Source organism: Coptis chinensis, chromosome 6 (genome assembly GCF_015680905.1).
Source record: "Coptis chinensis isolate HL-2020 chromosome 6, ASM1568090v1, whole genome shotgun sequence".
NCBI lineage: Eukaryota > Viridiplantae > Streptophyta > Magnoliopsida > Ranunculales > Ranunculaceae > Coptis > Coptis chinensis.
Window position 1 is genome coordinate 49,385,987 of NC_141461.1, and position 21,185 is coordinate 49,407,171.

At 36.3% G+C, this 21,185-nt stretch overlaps 1 protein-coding gene, 2 long non-coding RNA genes and 1 pseudogene across 9 annotated transcripts; 3 read left to right on the forward strand and 1 right to left on the reverse strand.

Annotated features, from left to right (window-relative positions):
* Positions 1 to 1,774: 1,774 nt before the first annotated feature.
* On the reverse strand, positions 1,775 to 5,183 carry LOC147493390 (uncharacterized protein At3g27210-like). The gene is made up of 3 exons (XM_086568764.1): positions 4,768 to 5,183; positions 2,922 to 3,002; positions 1,775 to 2,500 (listed from the first exon to the last, which is right to left on the reverse strand). Exons 1-3 carry the CDS (start codon positions 4,952 to 4,954, stop codon positions 2,034 to 2,036), a joined length of 735 nt encoding a protein of 244 aa, XP_086424890.1. The 5' UTR covers positions 4,955 to 5,183; the 3' UTR covers positions 1,775 to 2,033.
* A 2,804-nt stretch (positions 5,184 to 7,987) lies between these two features.
* Positions 7,988 to 10,268, forward strand: LOC147493391 (calmodulin pseudogene; annotated as a pseudogene). The gene is made up of 3 exons (XR_015198229.1): positions 7,988 to 8,266; positions 9,445 to 9,608; positions 10,131 to 10,268. The product of XR_015198229.1 is annotated as a calmodulin pseudogene (transcript).
* A 641-nt stretch (positions 10,269 to 10,909) lies between these two features.
* Positions 10,910 to 14,755, forward strand: LOC147493392 (uncharacterized). 6 transcript variants are annotated; one of them, XR_015198697.1, is made up of 5 exons: positions 10,910 to 12,553; positions 12,629 to 12,732; positions 13,415 to 13,572; positions 13,676 to 13,782; positions 14,617 to 14,755. It is a non-coding gene; the product is annotated as an uncharacterized LOC147493392 (long non-coding RNA). The 6 variants fall into 6 exon arrangements; XR_015198693.1 differs by having other exon boundaries at positions 11,839 to 12,553; positions 13,676 to 13,838; positions 14,603 to 14,707; XR_015198698.1 differs by having other exon boundaries at positions 11,839 to 12,732; positions 14,603 to 14,737.
* A 100-nt stretch (positions 14,756 to 14,855) lies between these two features.
* On the forward strand, positions 14,856 to 20,919 carry LOC147493393 (uncharacterized). The gene is made up of 3 exons (XR_015198699.1): positions 14,856 to 14,931; positions 20,377 to 20,493; positions 20,586 to 20,919. It is a non-coding gene; the product is annotated as an uncharacterized LOC147493393 (long non-coding RNA).
* Positions 20,920 to 21,185: the final 266 nt, after the last annotated feature.

The window sequence follows — 21,185 nt, forward strand, 5'->3', positions numbered from 1 at the left end:
GACATCATGTGTAGCTAAACACGTGCACGGAATAAATTTTGGTTTCGAGCATCCGTTACAACAGATCGGGAAGGAAAGTAGGTTGTCTAATCACTGATCGGGGCGAGAAAATTTTCATCATTTTATCTCCAACCCTCCATGTTATTAGCATTTGTAAATTATTAGATGTTATCTACTTAAGTACTTATATTGTTATGGACTTATCACTTATGGGTTGGGTATTCTGTGTCCATAGGTCAACAGACAACAGACATCCAGTATTCCAGTAGCTTAGATCAAAGAATTATTTTTATTAATAGTGAAAATGATGGGAGTGCTAACTTCGATACCATACTTGCGGATGTTAATGAGATCAATAAAATGAATATATATTCTACGTATTTTCTAATTCAAGTCTACTCCAATGGTTCAGACTTCACACCCAAATAACAATGAACTATGGCCGGGTCCAGTTCTGTGTCAAGTATGAGTCTATGACAACATTTCTAATATCCCCAAAGATTTTTAGCCATCTTCTAAACTTCTAGTCAGGATGGCCGATGGCATACTATATAACAGTACAGGGAAAAGTTATTTGGTACCCCTCAGGCCCTCACTCCCTCAGCAGTAGAAGGCTTCAAGGAACCTAAAATAATTGATAGATGGATGTATCAAGGTGCGGCTCGTTAGTCCAATATATGCATTCTTGTTTACAATTTTGTCAGCATAAATTAAATGTCAGAAGTGAATGTCAGGAAGCATTAGATCAAAGCATATTTTAACAGAATTCCATGTAAAGCAGTCTTAACGGTTCATTTACTACACCTTTTCGAAAAGGGAATTGGAAGAGAATGCATACATAATCATTTACTTTGCGTACGGAGGAGATGCAACTGTATTTCGGTGTTTCAGTTTTCTCTAGTGGACGACTATTTACACAACTAGATATCCATTGAACTGGTCTAAAATTTTTGTTAGAAGTATGAGAATAAGCGGTTCTAGGGGTGTGTTCTTTATGTGTGGGAATGAGTGGGAATCATTCCCACACTTATATGAGTCTTTGGTGCCAGACAGTACTTTGGATTTGATGATTAACATACCAAAACTCCAAACAACAGAAAATAAGTAAATCTAGCTTCGAAAATAACTCATTGGTGGATTGTACTTCAGGCTTTCACTGATGTATGTAGTGTCACATTGTAACTAAAAATCGCATTGCACTTAGTTCTAGGAATGTCCTGAGTTGCAGTCAGCCTAAAGGATATATGGCACTACAATATTATTTTCTTCCCAAATGACCAAAATTGTTGTTTTTGTGCTTAACTAGCATTGTTTCATTCCGTTTAGTTTCGACACTTTCGGTTTCTTGGAACAATGAAATTGTTGAAAACTCAAGAGACTTCAGAAAGTTATGGACAATAACGTTATGACAGCTGGTTCTAGTGAGTTTGTTTTTAGAAGAATATAATTTGCTATTCAGAAAGGACTTGCGGCGAAACTTGTTGTCCTAATTATTTGTAAATTTTTTATCAGTATCAATAAAATTTCCGCTTAAAAATATATATATATATATTACAAACTGAAAAGAGAGGCCAAATCCTCTTACAACAGCATGAGAAATGTGGATCAACTAAATATGAGACCTGATGTACTAAAACTTAAACTACAACGTCATAACGAAGGGAATGCTTTCTTAACCTCTCGGCTAATGAACATACTGCAGAAACTGTAGACGTTTTGGCTCTCTCACTCACACCAAAACTGAGTAAGAATTCTGAAAAGAAAGTACATAATGTTCTTCCAAAATGCACAAGCTGTTAACTAAAAGTATCAGCTTGCTGTAATATATTACCTCTTTATTACAAGCTCTTTCATATTCATTTTACCGATTTAATCACCGCTATAAAAGATACAGGACCTCCACCTTGACAGAGTTTCCATATACAAATCACCTCATTGATGCTTTTACAAGTAATAATATCATTCTGGTCTGTTTTTTTCATTTACATTGAACAAGAAGTAATAATATATTTAATAGGAATGAAAGGGACTGGCTATCCTCCACTACTGAGATCAGGGTTCGGCCTCTTCTTCCTCTCTCTGAAACTCAGGCTTGTGATCAAACTTGGCAAACAACATTGGGAAGCCTTGGTTGATTTTTCTTTCTCGGGATCAGAATATCTACTCGGAGTTCTGTCACTACTCCGAACAGAGTTAGATCTGGACAGGTAAGGGAACAGATAGGTTATAGGATTTGTAGACTTTGAACTGTTAACAAGCTTGGTTGGTTTTGTTTCTAGCTCCCCTTTTCTCAAATTTTGATCATTATGGACTTCCTCTCCTCCAAGGTTCTCTAGAAGAAGCTCAGATAGTCTCATTTTCTTATCTGTTAGGGAGGCTAGGTCGTAGGGTTCAGTTTTCAAGTCAGATGCTCTGTCCACGAAATGTGATTTGTTGAATTGAGGATTTCCTGTGGAGCTGCTCTGATTAAATGAAGTACTGCCACGAGATGGAGTAAAATCTGCAGCAAAGACATGATATGTATAAACCAACTTTACAATATAAACTATAAGGGATAAGCAAACAATTGAGAACTTTCGATTGACACAGCAAAGCATTTATTTCCATCTCAGAAGAAGTCCAAAAGATATCACTTGTATTTGCTATACAGAAATTAAAGTCTGATAATATGAATTTGGTGAACTGCTAACCCCTATATTTTCTTCTTGTCCAAATTTTAGATAAAAGATATGACAATTGGGGTTTTATCCAAATTTCTAGAAAACTGAATACAACATTTAAAAAAAATAAAAAGATCACTTGTCCTTCTTGTCCTCGTCACAATTGGATGAACTCAATAATGAAATGTGGACAGTTGAAACAAAAAAATTTCACATGGAAGAGGGCAAGTAACTAAAGTTCTGCTTACGAGGTGATCTTACCTCCATTGACACTGAGGAAATCATCTTCACAGTCCGATTCTAACCAGGCTTGGGAATCAAAGAATGCCTCGTCCTTACTACCTGTGAAGGCATGCAAGCATACTCAAACGGAAGCACAAAAAGAAGATAGAGTACTAAATATTACCGAAACACTTTCTAGTACAATGAAGCTTTTAAAAACACAGAAAATATGATAGAAAAGTACTTGCATAACTAGCAGAGGAATCAGTTTCTAAGAAACAATTGTCCGTATCTCCAAGGCTTGAAAAGTACAAGGACTCAATCCTCTATTCCACTTACAAAAAATCATTGAAACTATACTTACTCCGCACCTTGGAGAAACATATGGGTCATGGATTCATGTACTACAGATGGAAGCACACTTGAAGTCCCGTGTACATCAGATGTGAAACAGTCACTTATTGACTATTGCTTGCGGATCTCTCCTCAATCAAAAGCAAATGTGTCTGAGCACATACTGCTTCAATGTTAAAGCTCTAGTACAGTTAAAAACAATTTGGTTTTTGAGGTGTCTTCAAGGCCGTTAAATTGAAAATATTGTTTGGAGCCATAGAGTTAAGCTTAATGGTTCACTCCACCATCTTTTGTAAATAGTATGTTACTGAGGGAGAACATTAGTCTTTGAATGCCAAGCTGCGCTTCGTCAACTACTGAAACTTAGTTTTTCTTTTGCCCGGGAAAATAGAGAATGTCTAACCTCTAAGACAAATAGAAAACCATTAGAGTCCTCTGAAAACAACATCTCTTTTATTAGAAATCAGTTGGAGGAAACATAAAAGTGCCGGTCTAACTTTCTAAAAACGTTTAGTGATACTCCAACAGAAAGGTTATATAGAACATGGGGAAAGTCCATATATAGTACTGAAACTCTGAGAGTAATGGCTAGAACCGCTCAATTTGAGTAAGGGGCAAGAAATGATGTGCATTCTAAACCTTATATGTCAGACATCTTGAACTTCTACTACTCATTGCATATCGCATATAACATCAAAGTGGTCAATAAGTGGAAAAGTTTCAGTATTTATAATTGACCTACATCATGTTGGATTAAACAACAACAAATAATAGATTGGTGTAAAATACGTGAGAAGCAATGAATTGCTACTTTCAATAGGATTTCTCCCCTTATGCAAATTCTGCAGTGCAAGTTAATTAGTAGTGGAGACCTTTCAAGAGAGCGGATGAAAACTGGTCAAGGATAAACAGGCCTACTTACTGTCTCACTGCAAAACGATTACACCACAAGATCGAGCAGCACTATGCCTATTCCGCATCAAGTGATAACGTGTTTTGACCATCAACTCAACTTAATTGATTGAACATACTTAATTTTTTTTTCATCAAACATAGTTACTGAGTCCGGTAATTGATCCAAGTGATGAAATGTGCCTTGGTATCATGTCAATTGATTCCTTACTGTTATATCCAATTTGGAAGTAGGTGATAACGGAACTAATAATAACAAATGAACTGAAAAAAAATGCATGTAATCTTGGATCTGTGATCTATACTATGACTCAACTGATATTGATTTACAAAATGTCAATCCATGTAAAATGAATTTGCAATTGAAAAAACAAACACAGAGAGCGGGGTCAACGTAAGAAATCCACTAGCTCACACCACTCAACAATGTCTTTTCAGATTCTATGAAACAGATCACACATTACCAAAAAGCATAGCAGACAAAATATACTCAACTTGCATGTATAATAGCAATGAATAAAAAACATGTGAAAATTAGTTATGATAAATAAAGTCAACCATAAGAAAAAAAAACATTCAGTGAGGTAAAATAGTAGCAGAAAATTGAGATGGTGCATACCATTATCTCTGAAACTAGTCAGAGGGGGTGTAGCAGACGACTGAGACATGAAACTCAACTGTGGTTTTGGGTCTTGACTATTTTTGGTATGTGAAGGAACCATGATCTTCTTTGTCTTAGTACTTGCAGAGAATCTAAGTTTCATAGCTGAGTCTGGATTTTTTTGGACAGAAACAGCAGAGCCCATGTTTGTGGAGAGCACACTGTTTTTAGGACATAGCTTCAGAATCTATACATTCTGCAAAACTTGCAGAGAATTTGAGTAAAGTAGAAAAACATAGAGGAAAAGTAGTTAGTGGTATATTTATGGTGGAGTAGGACAGTTACCTAAGAATGGGAATCAGGGAATATGAGAAATGCTAGTTATTGGCCTTGAAAGCCAAGTCATGGTGGAATGAAGTGGGGCCAAAATGAGTGGAAGTGGTCTGACACTTTGACCCCTTACCTAAACGGATTAGTAAATGCTAAACTTTCTGGTTTTCATGAAGGTGGGGCAAAAACCTACTAAACAACCGTTAGTAATCCCCACTATTTGGGCGGTTTGAAAACTTACTACAACTCCTACACAAGATAACTCAACAACTAGTATGGCGATCCGTGCTATGGACAGATTCTTTAAAGTCTTATTTAGATTACAAATTTACAATCTATATTACATAAAAATTACAGTGCAAGTTTTACACGTAAGATGGGGCAAAATTATCTCAATGGGTTGTCTTCCCACAATGTTTCAAACTTTCAATGATGGTTCTTGGTATAATAATAATATCGTGTATCGATTCAAGTAACAAATATGTTCTATGAGCGCTATCTTTACACAATTTTCTTCCTATTCATTCAGAGTTACAACCATTTATTTCCATTTATTCAGAACGCTGTTGTAACAAGTTCTTTACAGAGGGTGATCACCGTTGTTATAAATGGGATTTGCGTATTATAGCTTTGGTTAGCTTGTCCCCAAAGTGTGTTGGAGTTATCCTTCACATGAGGAGAGGAAGAAGAGGAGAGAAAGAAGTTCTGTTTGCGTGAAGAGGTTTGAGCGCGCGTGCTCAGATTGGTCTAAGCCCAAGGCGCGCCCGTGCCCTTGGTATTGGAAAACGGAACATGCACTTGAGAGCGTGCACGCTCGACATTGGCCTTGCTAAGAGCGCGCCCGCACCCATGTCTAATTTCGCAGTTTCTATTTTCCTACAGTACCGCGAGATTGCGGTTTACTATATAAACATAAACAAGGTTTTGGAAAACCTAAGTCTGATAGAGAAACCCAATTTTAAGAGCAATCAAGATTGAGAGAGAACCTTTGCAAAGAGAAAATCCTGTAAAGAGAGAGGAGTGATCTAGTAAGGTGGAGAGACTTGAGAGGAGTCATTGTAATCTTCCTTCCCACGTTATAAAAGGATTAGCTCTTGTGGAAGTAGGTATCATTGGCCAAACCACGGTACATCTTTGTGTTGTGGTATGCTTTACTTTTCTTTACATTATTATTTGTTGTTGATAGTTGTTTAGAGAGTTGGACATGTTAGGTTGGTTGTAGTGGATATTTATAATTTGTCTGGAGTAGTAGTTGGTTCAAGTACAAGTTATCTGTGTAGTGGGGATCGATTGGTATTGTTATCCCCAACAAGTGGTATCGGAGCCAGGTTAGATTAACTTAGGGTGTTATCCAAATTTTGCTCGGAAGGTGTTTGACAAAATTCCTGAGAGAAGATTTGAGTTTAAATAACTTGTAGAGATGGACCATTCAGTGAATACTCGCATGGCTAGTCTGAATAGAGAGAACTACACTATTTGGAAGGCCAAGATGGAAGACTTGTTCTATTGCAAGGACTTGGCACAACCCATTGAAAATGGAAGAGAAAAACCGGAAACGATTGCAGTGACTGAGTAGAGCAAGCTTGATAGAAAAGCTATTGGGTACATTAGATAGTGGATTGATGACAGTGTCTTCCACTATGTATCCCAAGAGACTAATACTTTTGGCTTGTGGAAGAAACTCGAAGACCTCTATAAGAGGAAGTCGGCCGGAAACAAAGTGCTGCTCATTAAGAAGTTTGCCAATATGAAGTACAAAGAAGGTTCTTCAATGTCTGAGCATCTTAATGAAGTACAAAATACCATCAATCAGTTGCACTTGATAAAAATTGATATGGGTGACGAAGTTGAGGCTTTGTTACTATTAAACTCTATACCCGACAGTTGGGAGACGTTAGTAGCTTCTCTTAATGGAGCCGCTAAAGATGGAGTTATTTCCATGGAGATGGCTACCAGGGCATTGTTGAATGAGGAGACAAGAAGGGGTTCACAAAGTAGCTCCTCTCACTCAGAGATACTTGTCACAGAGTAGTGGGGGAGAGGTTAAAGCAGAAAACCATCTCATTCTAGAGGTGATGACAGAAGCAAATCTATGGGTGAAGCTAGAACTCCTAAGGCAGAGAGACAATGTTACTATTGTGCCACCAATGGTCACAGTAATGAATCTAATGAGAACAAGAGAGAGATGAGAAGAATAACTGTGTACATGAAGACATGGTAAAGAAGAATAGAAACACAGACAGAGATACTACCACACTAGTAGACGATGATTTAGTGGGAATTGTGTCAAATTATGGTGTGTGCTGTCTTAATACCTCATGCCAGGATACAGAGTGGGTGATAGATACAGGAGCATCCTATCACGTCACACCGCACAGGGGGTCCTTCACTACCTACAGCTGTGGTGAATTTAGTGAAGTAAAAATGGGTAACAGTTGAGTCTCAAAGATTGTAGGCATTGGTGATGTTAATGTAGAAACCAATGTCAGATATACACTACACCATAATAGGATATTTGCAACACACACCTTTTTTGTTTTGCAACGGTTATTTACCGTTACCAACATTAAATAAGCGTTAGCAATGTTGTAAAGCGTTGGTTTATTTGGGTGAATTTCAGAAATTAATTGCCAACGCTTAAAAATCGTTCTGTAAGTGTTACAAATTAAAATTTCGTGAAAGAGGGAAACAAAAAAAATCGCACTCTATTATTTCGGTCTAAGTATAAAACATAATTTTCTTTCTATCCTCTCTCTCTCACCGCTGGATTTCAAGATCCATAAAATTGAAAAATAGATCTCGCACTCCTCAAATTTTAACTTCTCTCCTTTCAAATCTTTGAATCCGTACAAAACTAATTTTCGGTGGTTCTTGCTGGAAACCAAAGGAACAAAGTAACCAGGTCATTTTTTATCCTTTGCCTTTAAATTTGTTTTTTGCACTATGTTAAATTGCCAACGTTAGTTTAATTTAATTAATTGGGATATTTTTTTTTTTATTTTTTGGGGATGCTACACCATTACTAGCTGTTGTAGCTAGTGGTGGTGTTGATAATGGAGTTGAGTCATCGTTTAAGAGTTGGGGTGGTGGTTTTGGTTCGGTTTAGAAATTGGTCGACAAAAAAAATGTATTGTTGTGATGAATAGTTTTGAGGAAGCTTTAAGCCTATTTGATAAGGATGGAGATGGTATCTCTTGATCTCGTTTTTTTTTGATGATGTCATCTTTAAATTATCGTTATTGAAACCCTAGAAACTTGTTTTTTGTTTGTATGTTTGATTTCACCGTTCGAAATGTGTTTAGTTAAGTAATGAATGTTGATTGATGGTTAGATCTAGTGGAAAATGTTTGAAAATGACCGAGCTTTTCGATCTCGGGGGATCGTTGCTTTTGACATATCTGTTTTGGTGTATGTTTGTGTACAAGTGTTGTTTTGGTAGATTATGTAGATTATCTCATCTAATGTGGTGATGTATTATTCATTTTTCTTTTTTGATATGAAGTTGAATCTAGATCAGATGCTTTTGGTTGTTTATGAGGTTTCTCGTTATAAACATACATGTAGATTCATGTTTGTGAACTATGTGTTGATCTGCTTACTTGTTGGCAGATTCAGATCCATTGTCTGTGTTTATGTTATTATACATATGATTTTTACAAGTAATATGGATGTTTCTATCTTGGTACAAGTGTACTTTTGATTCATGTTTGTGAAGAGGAAATGAAGTTATATAAAAAACTGCTACTGATTGGCTAATGATGCTTAATAGTTGTTTCTATGTTTCTTTTTTTCTTTTTTATGTATTTATTTAAAAAAAAAATCTATCAAGGATTCAAGGTCTGAAATTATTTTTCTCTACAAACTATAGTTTCATTAGACATAAATGTTTCTGGATTTCTGGCATGGTAAATTTCATTTTTTTTTTCTGGATGGTGCTAATAATCATCATATAATCAAAAGCATCTGAGTAGCCTTTTATGATCATTATATGTGAAACATTTGAAAAGATGATTAATTCAAGTCATGTTATTAAATTGTTAAATTTAATGTTCCTTCTAGCATGAGCCCTCATTTTGTAAAACAAGATCACATTTGAGTTGAGCTCAGATAAAAAATGTAAAAGGGCCAAAATAAACTTAACTTAGACCAGCAATATGCCAGCGCATGCTAGCTGAAAGTTGGGCACTGGTTATTCCAACTATAGTTTAGCCCCTGAAAAGATGGATTTGCTTTGGATTTTTTTTTCCCCTTTTTTCCGCTTGTTTACCGTCATGTTTTTGTTTCCCTCTTAGATATTGTATTTTCATCATGTAAGGTGTAAAGTTTTGCTATTATGTCATTACTAATTTTCAATCTTGTGTGCAGGCTGCATTACCACCAAAGAGTTGGGCACTGTCATGAGATCTTTGGGGCAAAATCCAACTGAAGTTGAGCTCCAAGACATGATCAACGAGGTTGATGCTGATCAGAATGGAACTATTGATTTCCCAGAGTTCTTGAATTTGATGGCACACAAAATGAAGGTGAAGGTGACCAAGAAATCTCATTTCCATTTGTTTATGAGTTTTGGGATGATAACCCCCCCTCCCCCCCACTCCCGTATATGAAATAGTTTCTCTCTTGGTGGTCTAAAATTCAAATTACCAAGTTGGAAGACATTGAAGTAGTTAAATTTTCTTTCCAATTATAGCTGCATTGTCATGTGTTATATATCACCTTAGGGTATAAACTGGCTGGGAGAGGTCTGTGTTTGCCTTGTGGAAGTTTGGCCTCATGTGATGAAAACATAATTGCAGGTGTTATCTTTGGCATTCACATTAAACGCTTAGATAAAGTATAATCACGTGAAAAATTATTTAAACAAACTCAATATAGCTAGTGCAAGGAAGCTTGAGTTGAATTTGTCATGCTTAGATGAAAAACAGTTCCAGTTGCTTTATTGTTATAGTCAATTTCATGATATTAGTCTTTGTTTTCTTCGTCTTTCCTTTCATTATTTTTCAAACAAAAAGGGAAACATCTAAATTCTTGCCTTTTTTTTGCTCTTGAAGGACACTGATTCTGAGGAGGAACTAAAAGAAGCTTTCAAGGTCTTTGACAAGGATCAAAATGGTTTCATCTCAAATTTTGCAGAGGTAATGATCTTTTCTTCTTGCTTGACACCTATTTTCGCAAACAGAACTTGTTAGAGGTAGGAGGAGTGTAGGACTAGAAGAACATTAGTTACATAATGACACTCTACAAGAATGATACGTAAATAAGGTGATAAGAGCCCAAAACTGTAGTTTTAACCCTGTAACAGTCATACTTTTAGACCAATTATGTGAGTAATAATTAAGAGTTAATACTTATTACGTGTTTTTATGCGTTTCAGGCTTCAAAGTCAATTATGTGCAGAAATATGCCACTTTGATGAGATAAAGGAGCAATGGTTGGTTGTTAAGGAGTTCGGTAATTAAAGGCCAAGATTCAAGAAGACAAAGCCTTTCTAAAGCCCGGTCAAAGCTGAAAAGTCAAAGTCAACGCGGGCAGAAACAACACTCAAAATCAGCAGAACTTTCGAAGGCCGTATCTTTGGACTCGACCTCGGAATTAGGCCTACCTTATGTCAAAACGACCGGCTCGGAAAGAGCTTTCCAATGGTCTAAGCCTTGACCCAATCAGAGGAGTAGAAGTGGACGAAAAGTCTATTGAAGCCAACTGCAGCTGAAGAGGCCTTTTGGATTGAAAAGGGTTTTGGGCCTAATCTCTGGCCCAAAACATGGATCCAAGCCCATGCACGATTTTTGGATCTGAACATATAAAAACCAAAGCTTAGCTCTTTGTTAATGGTAGCTAGTTAGACCTAAAACTATAGATAATTCTAGATCTAGATTTAATTGTTTTTAATTAAGTTTAGTTTAAATTCAATTCTTGTTTTAGATTAAACTCTTAGAATCATTGTTCTTAATTAGTTTGATAAATAAAATAGCTATTTGTTAAATTTCGATTTTGTCATTTCAAATTATAGATCTAGTTTTAATTCTTGTTGATTATCATTTCTGAGTTGTTAAATTAGATTGAAGTATTATTAGTTAAATTAGTCAAGTTATAATTTTGATATGATGTTTAGTTATAATAATATGGGAAATGATGGGTTGATGAATCAAGGCTAAACCTCCATTAGAGGGGTTGATGAAGCCTTGATGAAAACTTAGTTGTATAAGTGTAGAATCATTGTAAAGTCTATTCCATTCTAGAATGTCGTGTTTCGCCATGAGAATGGGTAAACGACCTCACATGCTAGTTATAATTGGTAGAAATGCCATGTTAATTAGGGATTAGAATGAGCAATTCTTATAGTAAGAACGTAAGGATTGGATTACAATAGTCTATGCTAGGTGATTAAGTTGGATTCGAGGTGGAATCAATTCCCCTCTAATTCTTTATCTAGATTCACATTTAGTATTCAGTATCATTTCGTTATTCGTAACTTGTTAATTTCATTCACCTCGTAGTATAGAATTACCCTCGTAAACCTCTCATTAGACTTAAGACCGATTAATAACTATGAAATCATTCCATGCTAGAGAACTAGGAGTGGTACGAATTTGTTACTCCACTCTATTTCGATAGAATTGAGAGTAGAAAACTTGATAAACCTAGGCTCAAAATAAGTTTTAGTTTACTTACATTTTGAGTTTCATCGTTCATTTTGTAGGTAAACATAACATTTTTATGTTTATCATAAGGTTATGTCACTGTACATATATTTTGGAGATGTAACTGATTGAATTAGAAGAGTATAGGGGGTTGGGTTAACCAACCCTTCATACAATCAGTAGCCTTCTGATTAGGGTTATAGATTTCTATAGGAGATGCATAATTTGTAGCCTTCAGACTATAGTAGAACATTTATTACATAAATGACACTTAATAAGGAAGATGCATACATAAAGTTATGTCATTATACCTTAATTTTGGAGAGTGGACTTATTGGATTAGTAGAGGATAGGGGGTACTTTTTTTGGGTTAATTAACCCTTTACATAATCAGTAGCCTTCTGATTGGGGTTATAGATATTATATTCAGAGTGTTTGTCTTTCTTTCATGGTGAGAATTTCCTCACTTGAATTTTTCTGTCATCTGTACCAAAGTATCCTGATATAGTAAGCCCCTTCTTTCATTTGCTCATGTATATACTAAGTTTAAGCTGTCAATATATATTTGTTACTTATGGGGCACTAGTTATATATATGAGTGTCATTACTGTTTATAATGAGTTGGTGTAATGTATATATGGTGACCCAAAGTTTTTTTTTTTTTTTTTATGATGTGAGTGAGTGCAGTGTGCACATGCGATGGCTATGGAAGTGCAAAAGCTTTTTCCAGAGGCTAAAGTGACTATTGGACCATGGATAGATAATGGTTTTATTATGATTTTGATATGGAACCTTTGTCGGATAAAGACTTGAAAAAGATTAAGAAAGAGATGGTAATTTTATATTCATTTCTATTTTATTTTTATTTTTTATATAGAAGTTGATGCCTTTTTTCCTTAAACCTACAGGTACATTAGTTGAAACTTTTCAAATTCAATCGGAATTTATTGGACTAAGTCCTAGCTCCATCGAGGAGATTGATCGTGAGCTAAGGCTGGGTGATCGGCCTAAGGTGAAGTAGAATTGTACTAATGTGCTTAAATGAACATATTCTATAACGTTCTCTTAAATGAACATATTCTATAACGTGTTTGACATTGTGTTTTAACGAAAGGAGTTGTTAGTTTTCCTTTCTTTATATATTGATTTTCAGCTATATTATTGTTTTGTTGAGATCAATTTCTTATTACATGATTGGGTATTTGTTGAAACCATTTATTTTCCTGATTTTGAAATTATATCTTGATATTGCCAAATGCCAAAGCATTAGTGTTCAGTACTTCATATTTCATACCAGAATATAAGTTATGCTGGGATGAAACTAACTATATTGTTGTTCTTCAACAATTTACCAAATGAATCAACTTTCGTATCGACAGAGTTACATAGTCGGATTGATTTTTAGGTGAAATGACTGTCCATTACCGAGGAGCAATAGGTCCAAACTGGAATCAATAAAATGAAAGTGATTGTACTCATAATGAGATATGGTTTATACATGTGGGCAGCTATTTGAAAATACTTGAGCTAGTTGGATTGTAAAGGCATTTGCTGACATTGAGTTATGGGTTACGTTTAACTAATAAATTTTGTAGCATTATAAAATTCCAATTTGACTACTATAGCCAAGACTACATTAGCATGTCAGGGATTTTCCTAGTTACTGATAACTCTCCTGTTACTTTGATTCATAGGAAGGCCAGTGAAAACCTAAATCAAAATGTCTGGTGAAATTCCTCGACGATTGCGTATGGGTACTGCTGCTGCTATTGGCTTAGGCGGATTTTTTGCCTTGTCTCTAGCTTCGTTTGCAACAATTAAAATGCTACAAGGTGTTTCTGATGCTAAACGGGTACGGCTGCTATATAGTGTCCAATGTTCCAATCTTAGGACTTGTGTAAAAAGTAAATTCTAATGCTTATTTTGATTATACTAATGCGTTTTTAATTTTGCAGTACTAGCTTTACTTTTTGAGGGGTTTCTACTGCACTTTCTTAAACTAGTGTGTATGCTCCCGTTTTATTTTGGAGTATTGGAAGTTTGGATCCTCTCGGCTGAAGATGTGAGCACACTCAGTCTTATCTACTATTAGTTCCATGTTAATTATTTGTAGTAGAGGTTAGTAGTGTAAATTTCATATATATGAATAAGTTTTGATTTTGATCAATCTAGAACTAGTTAAGTGTTCAAATACTTGAAAATACTATAGTTAAACAAACACATCTATTAAATTTGGAATATTTTGGATACCACTACTAGTAGGTGAAAATACTAAAAGTCAGACAATTTCCTGCCCAAATATCCACTGATAGTGCATAGTGTAAAAACAATTGAAGTGATGCGTAAAAACGACTATGTGCAATTACTAAATGTATATCCTTGTGCTTAAGACACTGTTGTCTTCAAGGAAAAGAACTCGGTTGATGAACCAATCTAGGCGATTGGGCCTGGAGTTCTGTTGTTGCTTTTCTTTTAAGCATGCAAGCTATCATTGTTTCTCAACCAATATCAAGATTGTTTCTCAGCATTTCTCATTATCTTTTTAATATGAAATAAAATAAAGTTACTATACTCATTATATATGAATAAGTGGTGACTTGGTGTGTGCGTGTCTATACCTCTGTTGATAAAATGATATAAATTCTTTCTTTTGGACTTGGGTTGCCTATCCTTTCCAGTAGACATTTTTGTTCATTATTTCAGATGAATAGTCTCATGCTTAGGTGACGTGCATTTATGTTCATTATCATGAATAATTGAAGCATAATCTTAAATTTTGAAATTGACCAGGTAGTATGTTATCTATATATACTACATACCAGTCAAGAGGTTCTTAATTTTGAAGTGTGACGTCTGCTGATAAGAGGTTCTTAATTTACCAGTCACTTTGCTGCAGGTGCACAATTTTGCCCCAAAGAGAATATAGACGGGAGCAGAATAGGCGAAACCCAACTCCACAACCATTGAGGTAAGAGAAAGAATGTTGTACATATAAATTTGATGATTTTCTGATTCAATTTGGGCTTAATCTACCCGTTATTGATTTCTACTTCTTGCACTTGTGGATTGGAGTCCATCCTTGTCGTGCAACAAAGATAGTAAATCCATTTGGGGTATAGTTTCCACTCAAAGCTTAAGGCAATGCTGTTTGTTGTGTTTCTTCCTAGGATCAAAGTAAATACTGAATCTCCATTTGGGTTTTGATGCAGAGGTGAGAATCCCTAGTCCGTATTTACTGTTAAGCTCAATCCACTATACCTTAGATTATCAGTATTTAGCTTTTGAATTGGTCTTAATCCTCTTATTGTCCGCTTCATGATCTTTTCTTGGTCGACTATTTTATCTTAATGCTAATACCTCTTTTGGAGCATTTGTGGAAGTAAATGGGCATAGGGTTTTCAACAACGCAAGCTGTTATCTCTTGTTTAGGATCATGGTACGAAAACTTTTTTTATGGTGATAGTGAGATAGTCTAACAATAAGTTTGTGAGGTTTAGAAAATCGCTCAGAGTTGTGAATGTATATGGTTGGATTAGTTTTGTACTTTATCAGTTTTTTTCCCATATATTATGGTTTCTTTGCAAAATGGTGTGAAGATGTATTGTGTACAGGTTAAATTTAGCTTAAATAAGAATTTATGATTTCTGTATATGGTGCAAGAGGGCATTTTTTTGTAGGTTTAGATGGTCGCTACAAAATATGAGAAATTATTTTTTTTATCAGCAACAGTTCATAACCGTTACAAACGATTTTTAAATTATTTTTTTAAAATTAACTAACAATTTTGCAATGGTTAAGAACCGTTGGTAATATTTTTAACAAATTACTAACGCTAAAAAAGCGTTTGTGAAATCAAAAAACTGTTGCAAAGGTTTTAAATTTGTGTACAAAATAGTTATAAAAAGCGTTACAAACCATTATTGCAACGGTTAATAAGCGTTGGAAATTTTTGTTTGCAACGGTTAATAAGCGTTGGACAATTTTGTTTGCAACGGTTAATAACCGTTGGAAATTTCTGTTTGCAACGCTTATTTACTGTTGCAAAAATTTCCAACACTTTACCCACGCCATATTTGCAACGCTTAAAAAGCATTGCGAAAATTATTAGCAACGGTTTTTTGCCGTTGCAAATAGCCTGTTATGGTGTAGTGATACCTTGACACTCAAGGATGTAAGACATGTCCCTGACATTCGGCTAAGCCTAATTTCCGCTGGGAAGTTAGATGATGATAGCTTTCTAAACTCGTTTGGTAACTGAGTAGAGGTTCCATTGTAGTAGCCAAAGGGAAGAAAACTTGCTCTCTTTACAAGACACATACTAGTTTGTGTAAAACATAAGTAAATGCGGCAGAAGAAGAAGCTTCCTCCGAACTATGACACAAGAGACTGTGTCATATGGGAGAAAAATGCATGAAAGTTCTTGCCAAGCAAAAGGCCTTGCCAAACATCAAAGGCACACATTTAAATAGATGCACTTACTGTTTGGTAGGAAAGCAACACAGGGTGTCTTTCCAAAGATTCCCGTCTCACAGAAAGGACAATGTCTTTGAGCTAGTTCACACTGATTTATGTGGTCCTATGAAAGTAAAGTTCCACGGGGGAGCTTTGTACTTCTTGACTCTTATTGATAATGTGTCAAGAAAGATTTGGGCATATAGTCTGAAGACCAAGGATGGAGTACTTGGCGTGTTCAAGATTTTCCATAGCATGGTGGAAAGAGAGATATGGAAGCCTTTGAAGTGTATTCGCTCAGATAATGGGGGTGAGTACATAGGGTCGTTTGAAGAGTATTGCAAGAGTCATGAGATTCGTCATGAGTATACTATTCCTAAAACACTGCAACAGAATGGTATAGTCGAGAGGATGAATCGTACCATTGTAGAGAGGATGAGATACATGCTGTCTCACTCTAAGTTACCTATAAGTTACTAGGTAGAAGCAATGCGTACCGTTGTGCATGTGATCAACCTATCGCCGTCAAAGCCTCTGAATAATGATTATCCAGAGAGAGTATGGTCAGGCAGAGATGTTGATTATGGATACTTGAGGGTATTTGGGTGTAGGGCATTTGTTCATATTCCCAAGGATGAGAGATCCAAGCTTGATGACAAAGCCAAGCAGTGCATTTTTCTGGGTTATGGGGATGAGAAGTTTGGCTACAAACTCTATGATCTGATTAACAAGAAGGTAATCCGAAGTCGAGATGTTGTGTTCTTGGAAGACCAAACCGTAGCAGACTTTGAGGATGATGAGAAGCTAGCAACTTTCACTAATGATCTTGTTGATTCAGAACTAGAAGTTCCTACTGTAGAACGTGCAGAAGGCATTGAGAATGTAGAGAACCATGGGTTTGAAGCTCATGATGATGGTCCTATTGGTCATGATGGGATAGAACCTATTGATATAGAAGATGCAAATGAAGTGCATGAATCACCACTTGAGCAAGCAAAAGTGTAACCTCTTGAGCCACAAGAAGATGGGGTAAGGAGGTCCGACAGAGAGAGACAAGCTTCAATCAGGTATCCACCACATACGTATGTTTTACTATCTGATGGTGGAGAACCTATGTACTATTAAGATGCTCTTGAAGGTACAAACAAAGAGAAGTGGTTGAAGGCCATGCATGATGAGATTGATTCTTTGCATAAGAATCACACTTATGAGCTAGTTGAGAAATCGAAAGGAAGAAAAATTCTCAAGAATAAGTGGATCTACAAAGTCAAGCATGAAGAGAATAATCCACACCCAAGGTACAAAGCTCGCCTTGTTATAAAGGGTTTCGGTCAAAGGAAAGGTATTGACTTTGATAAAATTTTCTCTCCTGTAGTTAAGATGACTTTTATCAGGGTGGTATTGGGTCTGACCGCAAGTATGAACCTAGATGTTGAGCAACTAGATGTCAAGACAACTTTTCTTCATGGAGACCTTGAAGAAGATGGTTACATGGACCAGCCAGAGAGGTTTGAGGTCAAAGGCAAGGAGCACCTAGTATGCAAGCTGATAAAGAGTTTGTATGGGTTGAAGCAAGCACCGAGACAGTGGTACATAAAGTTTGATTCCTATATGGTGAAGCAAGGATACAAGAAGTCTGCTTTCGATCATTATGTGTTTGTTCAAAAATTTCCAGACGGGGATTTCATAGTGCTCTTGTTGTATGTGGATGATATGTTGATAGTTGGCCCGAACATCAATAAAATATCCAAGCTAAAGAAAAACTTGAGTAAGTCCTTTGAAATGAAGGATTTGGTTAAAGCAAAATAGATACTTGGGATGCGGATCACTCGTGACAGAAAGAGTGGGAAGTTGTGGCTTTCTCAAGAAAGCTACATTGAGAAGGTGTTGAAGAGATTCAACATGGATCAAGCGAAGCCAGTCAGTTGTCCGCTTGGTGGCCAGTTTCGCATGACCAAAGAGATGTGTCCAAAGGGTGAGCATGAGCATAGTAAGATGGAAAAGATTCCTTATACATCCGCAGTGGGCAGCTTGATGTATGCAATGGTGTGTACAAGACCGGATATTGCTTTCGCCGTTGGTGTTGTAAGCCGATTTCTGTCAAATCCGGGTAAGGAGCATTGGGAAGGTGTTAAGTGGATATTGAGATATCTCAAGGGCACTTCCAAAGTGTGTTTGTGTTTTGGTGGAAGTAAGCCCTTACTTGACGGCTACACTGATGCAGACATGGCGGGTGATGTTGACTCCATGAAGTCCACCTCCGGTTATCTGTTTACTTTTGCAGGGGGTCGGGAGTAGTTTCTTGGCAATCTAAATTGCAAAAGTGTGTTGCTCTTACCACTACAGAAGCCGAGTATATTGCAGCCACTGAGTGTTGCAAAGAGATGCTATGGATGAAGAGGTTCTTCGATGAACTAAGGCTAAAGCAGAAATAGTTTGTAGTTCTATGTGACAGTCAGAGCGCCATCCATTTGACCAAGAATCCAAGTTTTCATTCTAGATCCAAGCACATACATGTGCGTTATAATTGGATTAGAGAAGTACTCGAAGACAAGTATTTGTGCATTGAGAAGATCCATACCGACAAGAACGGGTCGGATATGATGACCAAAGTCTTATCGAAAGGTAAGTTTGATGTTTGTTGTGCTACTGCCAGAATAGTACACTCCTCCTGTTGATTTGGAAATTGCATGGAGGTATCCCCCTTCACTGGTCGGGAGGGGGAGATTGTTGGAGTTATCCCTCACATGAGGATAAGGAAGAAGAGGAGAGAAAGAAGTTATGTTTGCATGAAGAGGTTTGAGTGCGCACGTGCTCAGATTGGTCTAAGCCCAAGGCGCGCCCGCGCCCTTGGTACTGGAAAACAGAACATGCACTTGAGGGAGCGCGCGCTCGACATTGGCCTTGCCGAGAGCGTGCCTGCGCCCATGTCTAATTTTGCAGTTTCTATTTTGCTACAGTACCGTGAGATTGCGGTTTACTATATAAACAGAAACAAGGTTTTGAAAAACCTAAGTTTGACAGAGAAACCCAATTTTAAGAGCAATCAAGATTGAGAGAGAACCTTTGCAGATAGAAAAGTCTGTAAATAGAGAGGAGTGATCTAGTAAGGTGGAGAGACTTGAGAGGAGTGATTGTAATCTTCCTTCCCACGTTATAAAAGGATTAGCTCTTGTGGAAGTAGACATCATTGGCCGAACCACGGTACATCTTTGTGTTGTGGTATGCTTTACTTTTCTTTGCATTATTATTTGTTGTTGATAGTTGTTTAGAGAGTTGGGCATGCTAGGTTGGTTGTAGTGGATATTTAGAATTTGTCTGGAGTAGTAGTTGGTTCAAGTATAAGTTATATGTGTAGTGGGGATCGATTGGTATCGTTATCCCCAACAAAGTAGTCGTGTATATATACAATGATGTAATTACCATTGTTTAGGGGAATTGTTATATACATACTCCATATATCTCAAGGCAGACCCCATTTTAGAAAATTTTAATACCGGATATGTCCCCAAATAATCTCTTAGGGCAGACTCCACTTAAAAAGTGAAAACACATAAATTTCAACTTTTGTCTTTTTACTCTCTCTCAAGAAACCTTCCTTAAACCCACATTTTTTTTTTCCCCTCCTCTCATTTTCCAATCCAAATAAACTTAACCCACACATCTCTTCTTTCTCTATACATATTCATCTTCTTTTCCAAATTCTTTTGTTCTATTTCTATTTACAATCCATTTTTTTGTTTTTCATTTTTTTTTATGACATTGAGTGAAATGGAATGGGCATATGATGTTTTTAATGTGGAAAATGAACTATTTGATGAAGAGAAATTTCAATCAAGTGACCAAGACGAGGTAACTCCATACACAACTATTGTTCATAATGATTCCAATATCAATTTATTATGAAATCATTATGAGGACGACTTGTACAAAATGTGATTACAAAGTATTTATGCAAACTCAATCTATGAGGATGATCTCTTCCGTTTAATGGTTGATTTTAATAGTGAGTATTGGGAAATGGGAATAGTCTTACGTTCGAGACGTCCCGAGGCCAACTAACTTTCTAAGACTCTGGCGCCCCAACTGGAGCGACCTATGAAGCATTAGACAGTCTAATTTGGCTGTCTCTTAGTTACTTTGATAGATATTTTTCTTGTGACAAATTTTTAGCTAACATTATAATTCATTGTAAATGTTATAGGATCCTCTATACAGTCACAATGAGGTACCAATTGATGCACTTCGGACTTCACAAAATTCAAATGCATCTTCGGAGGAGCACTACATAGATTAAACCGAACATTTTAACACAAACATGGTATGCATGGATGAATATACGTTTTGAAACTTACTTCTTTGATTTAATACCTTCTTACCCATGGATTAATGAATACTTAAATTGATTTATAGATATTTGATAGTCGTCAAGATTTGATTGATTGGACACAACATAAAGGAAGTGAAGTGGGAGCTATTATCGTCACTGGGAAATCTCAAAATGCAATTGGTGGGAAGGCTCCTAGACTTATTTTGATATGTGAGCGTGGTGGTAAATTTCGATCTCATAAAAAGGTAGAAGAAAACGAGAAGGCAGTGAGAACGACTGGAACAAAAATGATGAATTGTCCTTTTAAATTAAAAGTGTGTTTTGAACGTGGTAGTTTAGATAGATGGACACTAAGAGTTGATTGTGGTCGTCATAATCATGGGATGGCAAAAACTATGGAAGGTCACTCTTATATGGGAAGGTTTAATAAGATGGAAATGATTCTTGTATCTGAGATGAGTAGAGTTGGAGTCAAACCAAAAGAGGTCATGAATCTTTGTCAAAGCAAGAGATATATTAAACTTGTCCTCCATGAGACAAATGTATAACATAGAACAATGAGAATTAGACTTGATGAAATGGAAAATAGAACACAGTTGCAAGAGTTGGGTAGATTGTTAAAGGAAAATGGATATGTGGAGTACAGTAAACGTCGAGAAGGTAGCAATGAGGTTTGCGAACTG

Excerpts from the sequence above, each read along its gene's own strand:
- LOC147493390 (XM_086568764.1), bottom strand. The coding sequence starts at position 4,954 with ATGGGCTCTGCTGTTTCTGTCCAAAAAAATCCAGACTCAGCTATGAAA. Across the intron at positions 3,003-4,767 it reads GACTAGTTTCAGAGATAATG|GTAGTAAGGACGAGGCATTC; the intron begins GTATGCACCATC and ends ATGCCTTCACAG. Across the intron at positions 2,501-2,921 it reads TTTCCTCAGTGTCAATGGAG|ATTTTACTCCATCTCGTGGC; the intron begins GTAAGATCACCT and ends TCTTTGCTGCAG.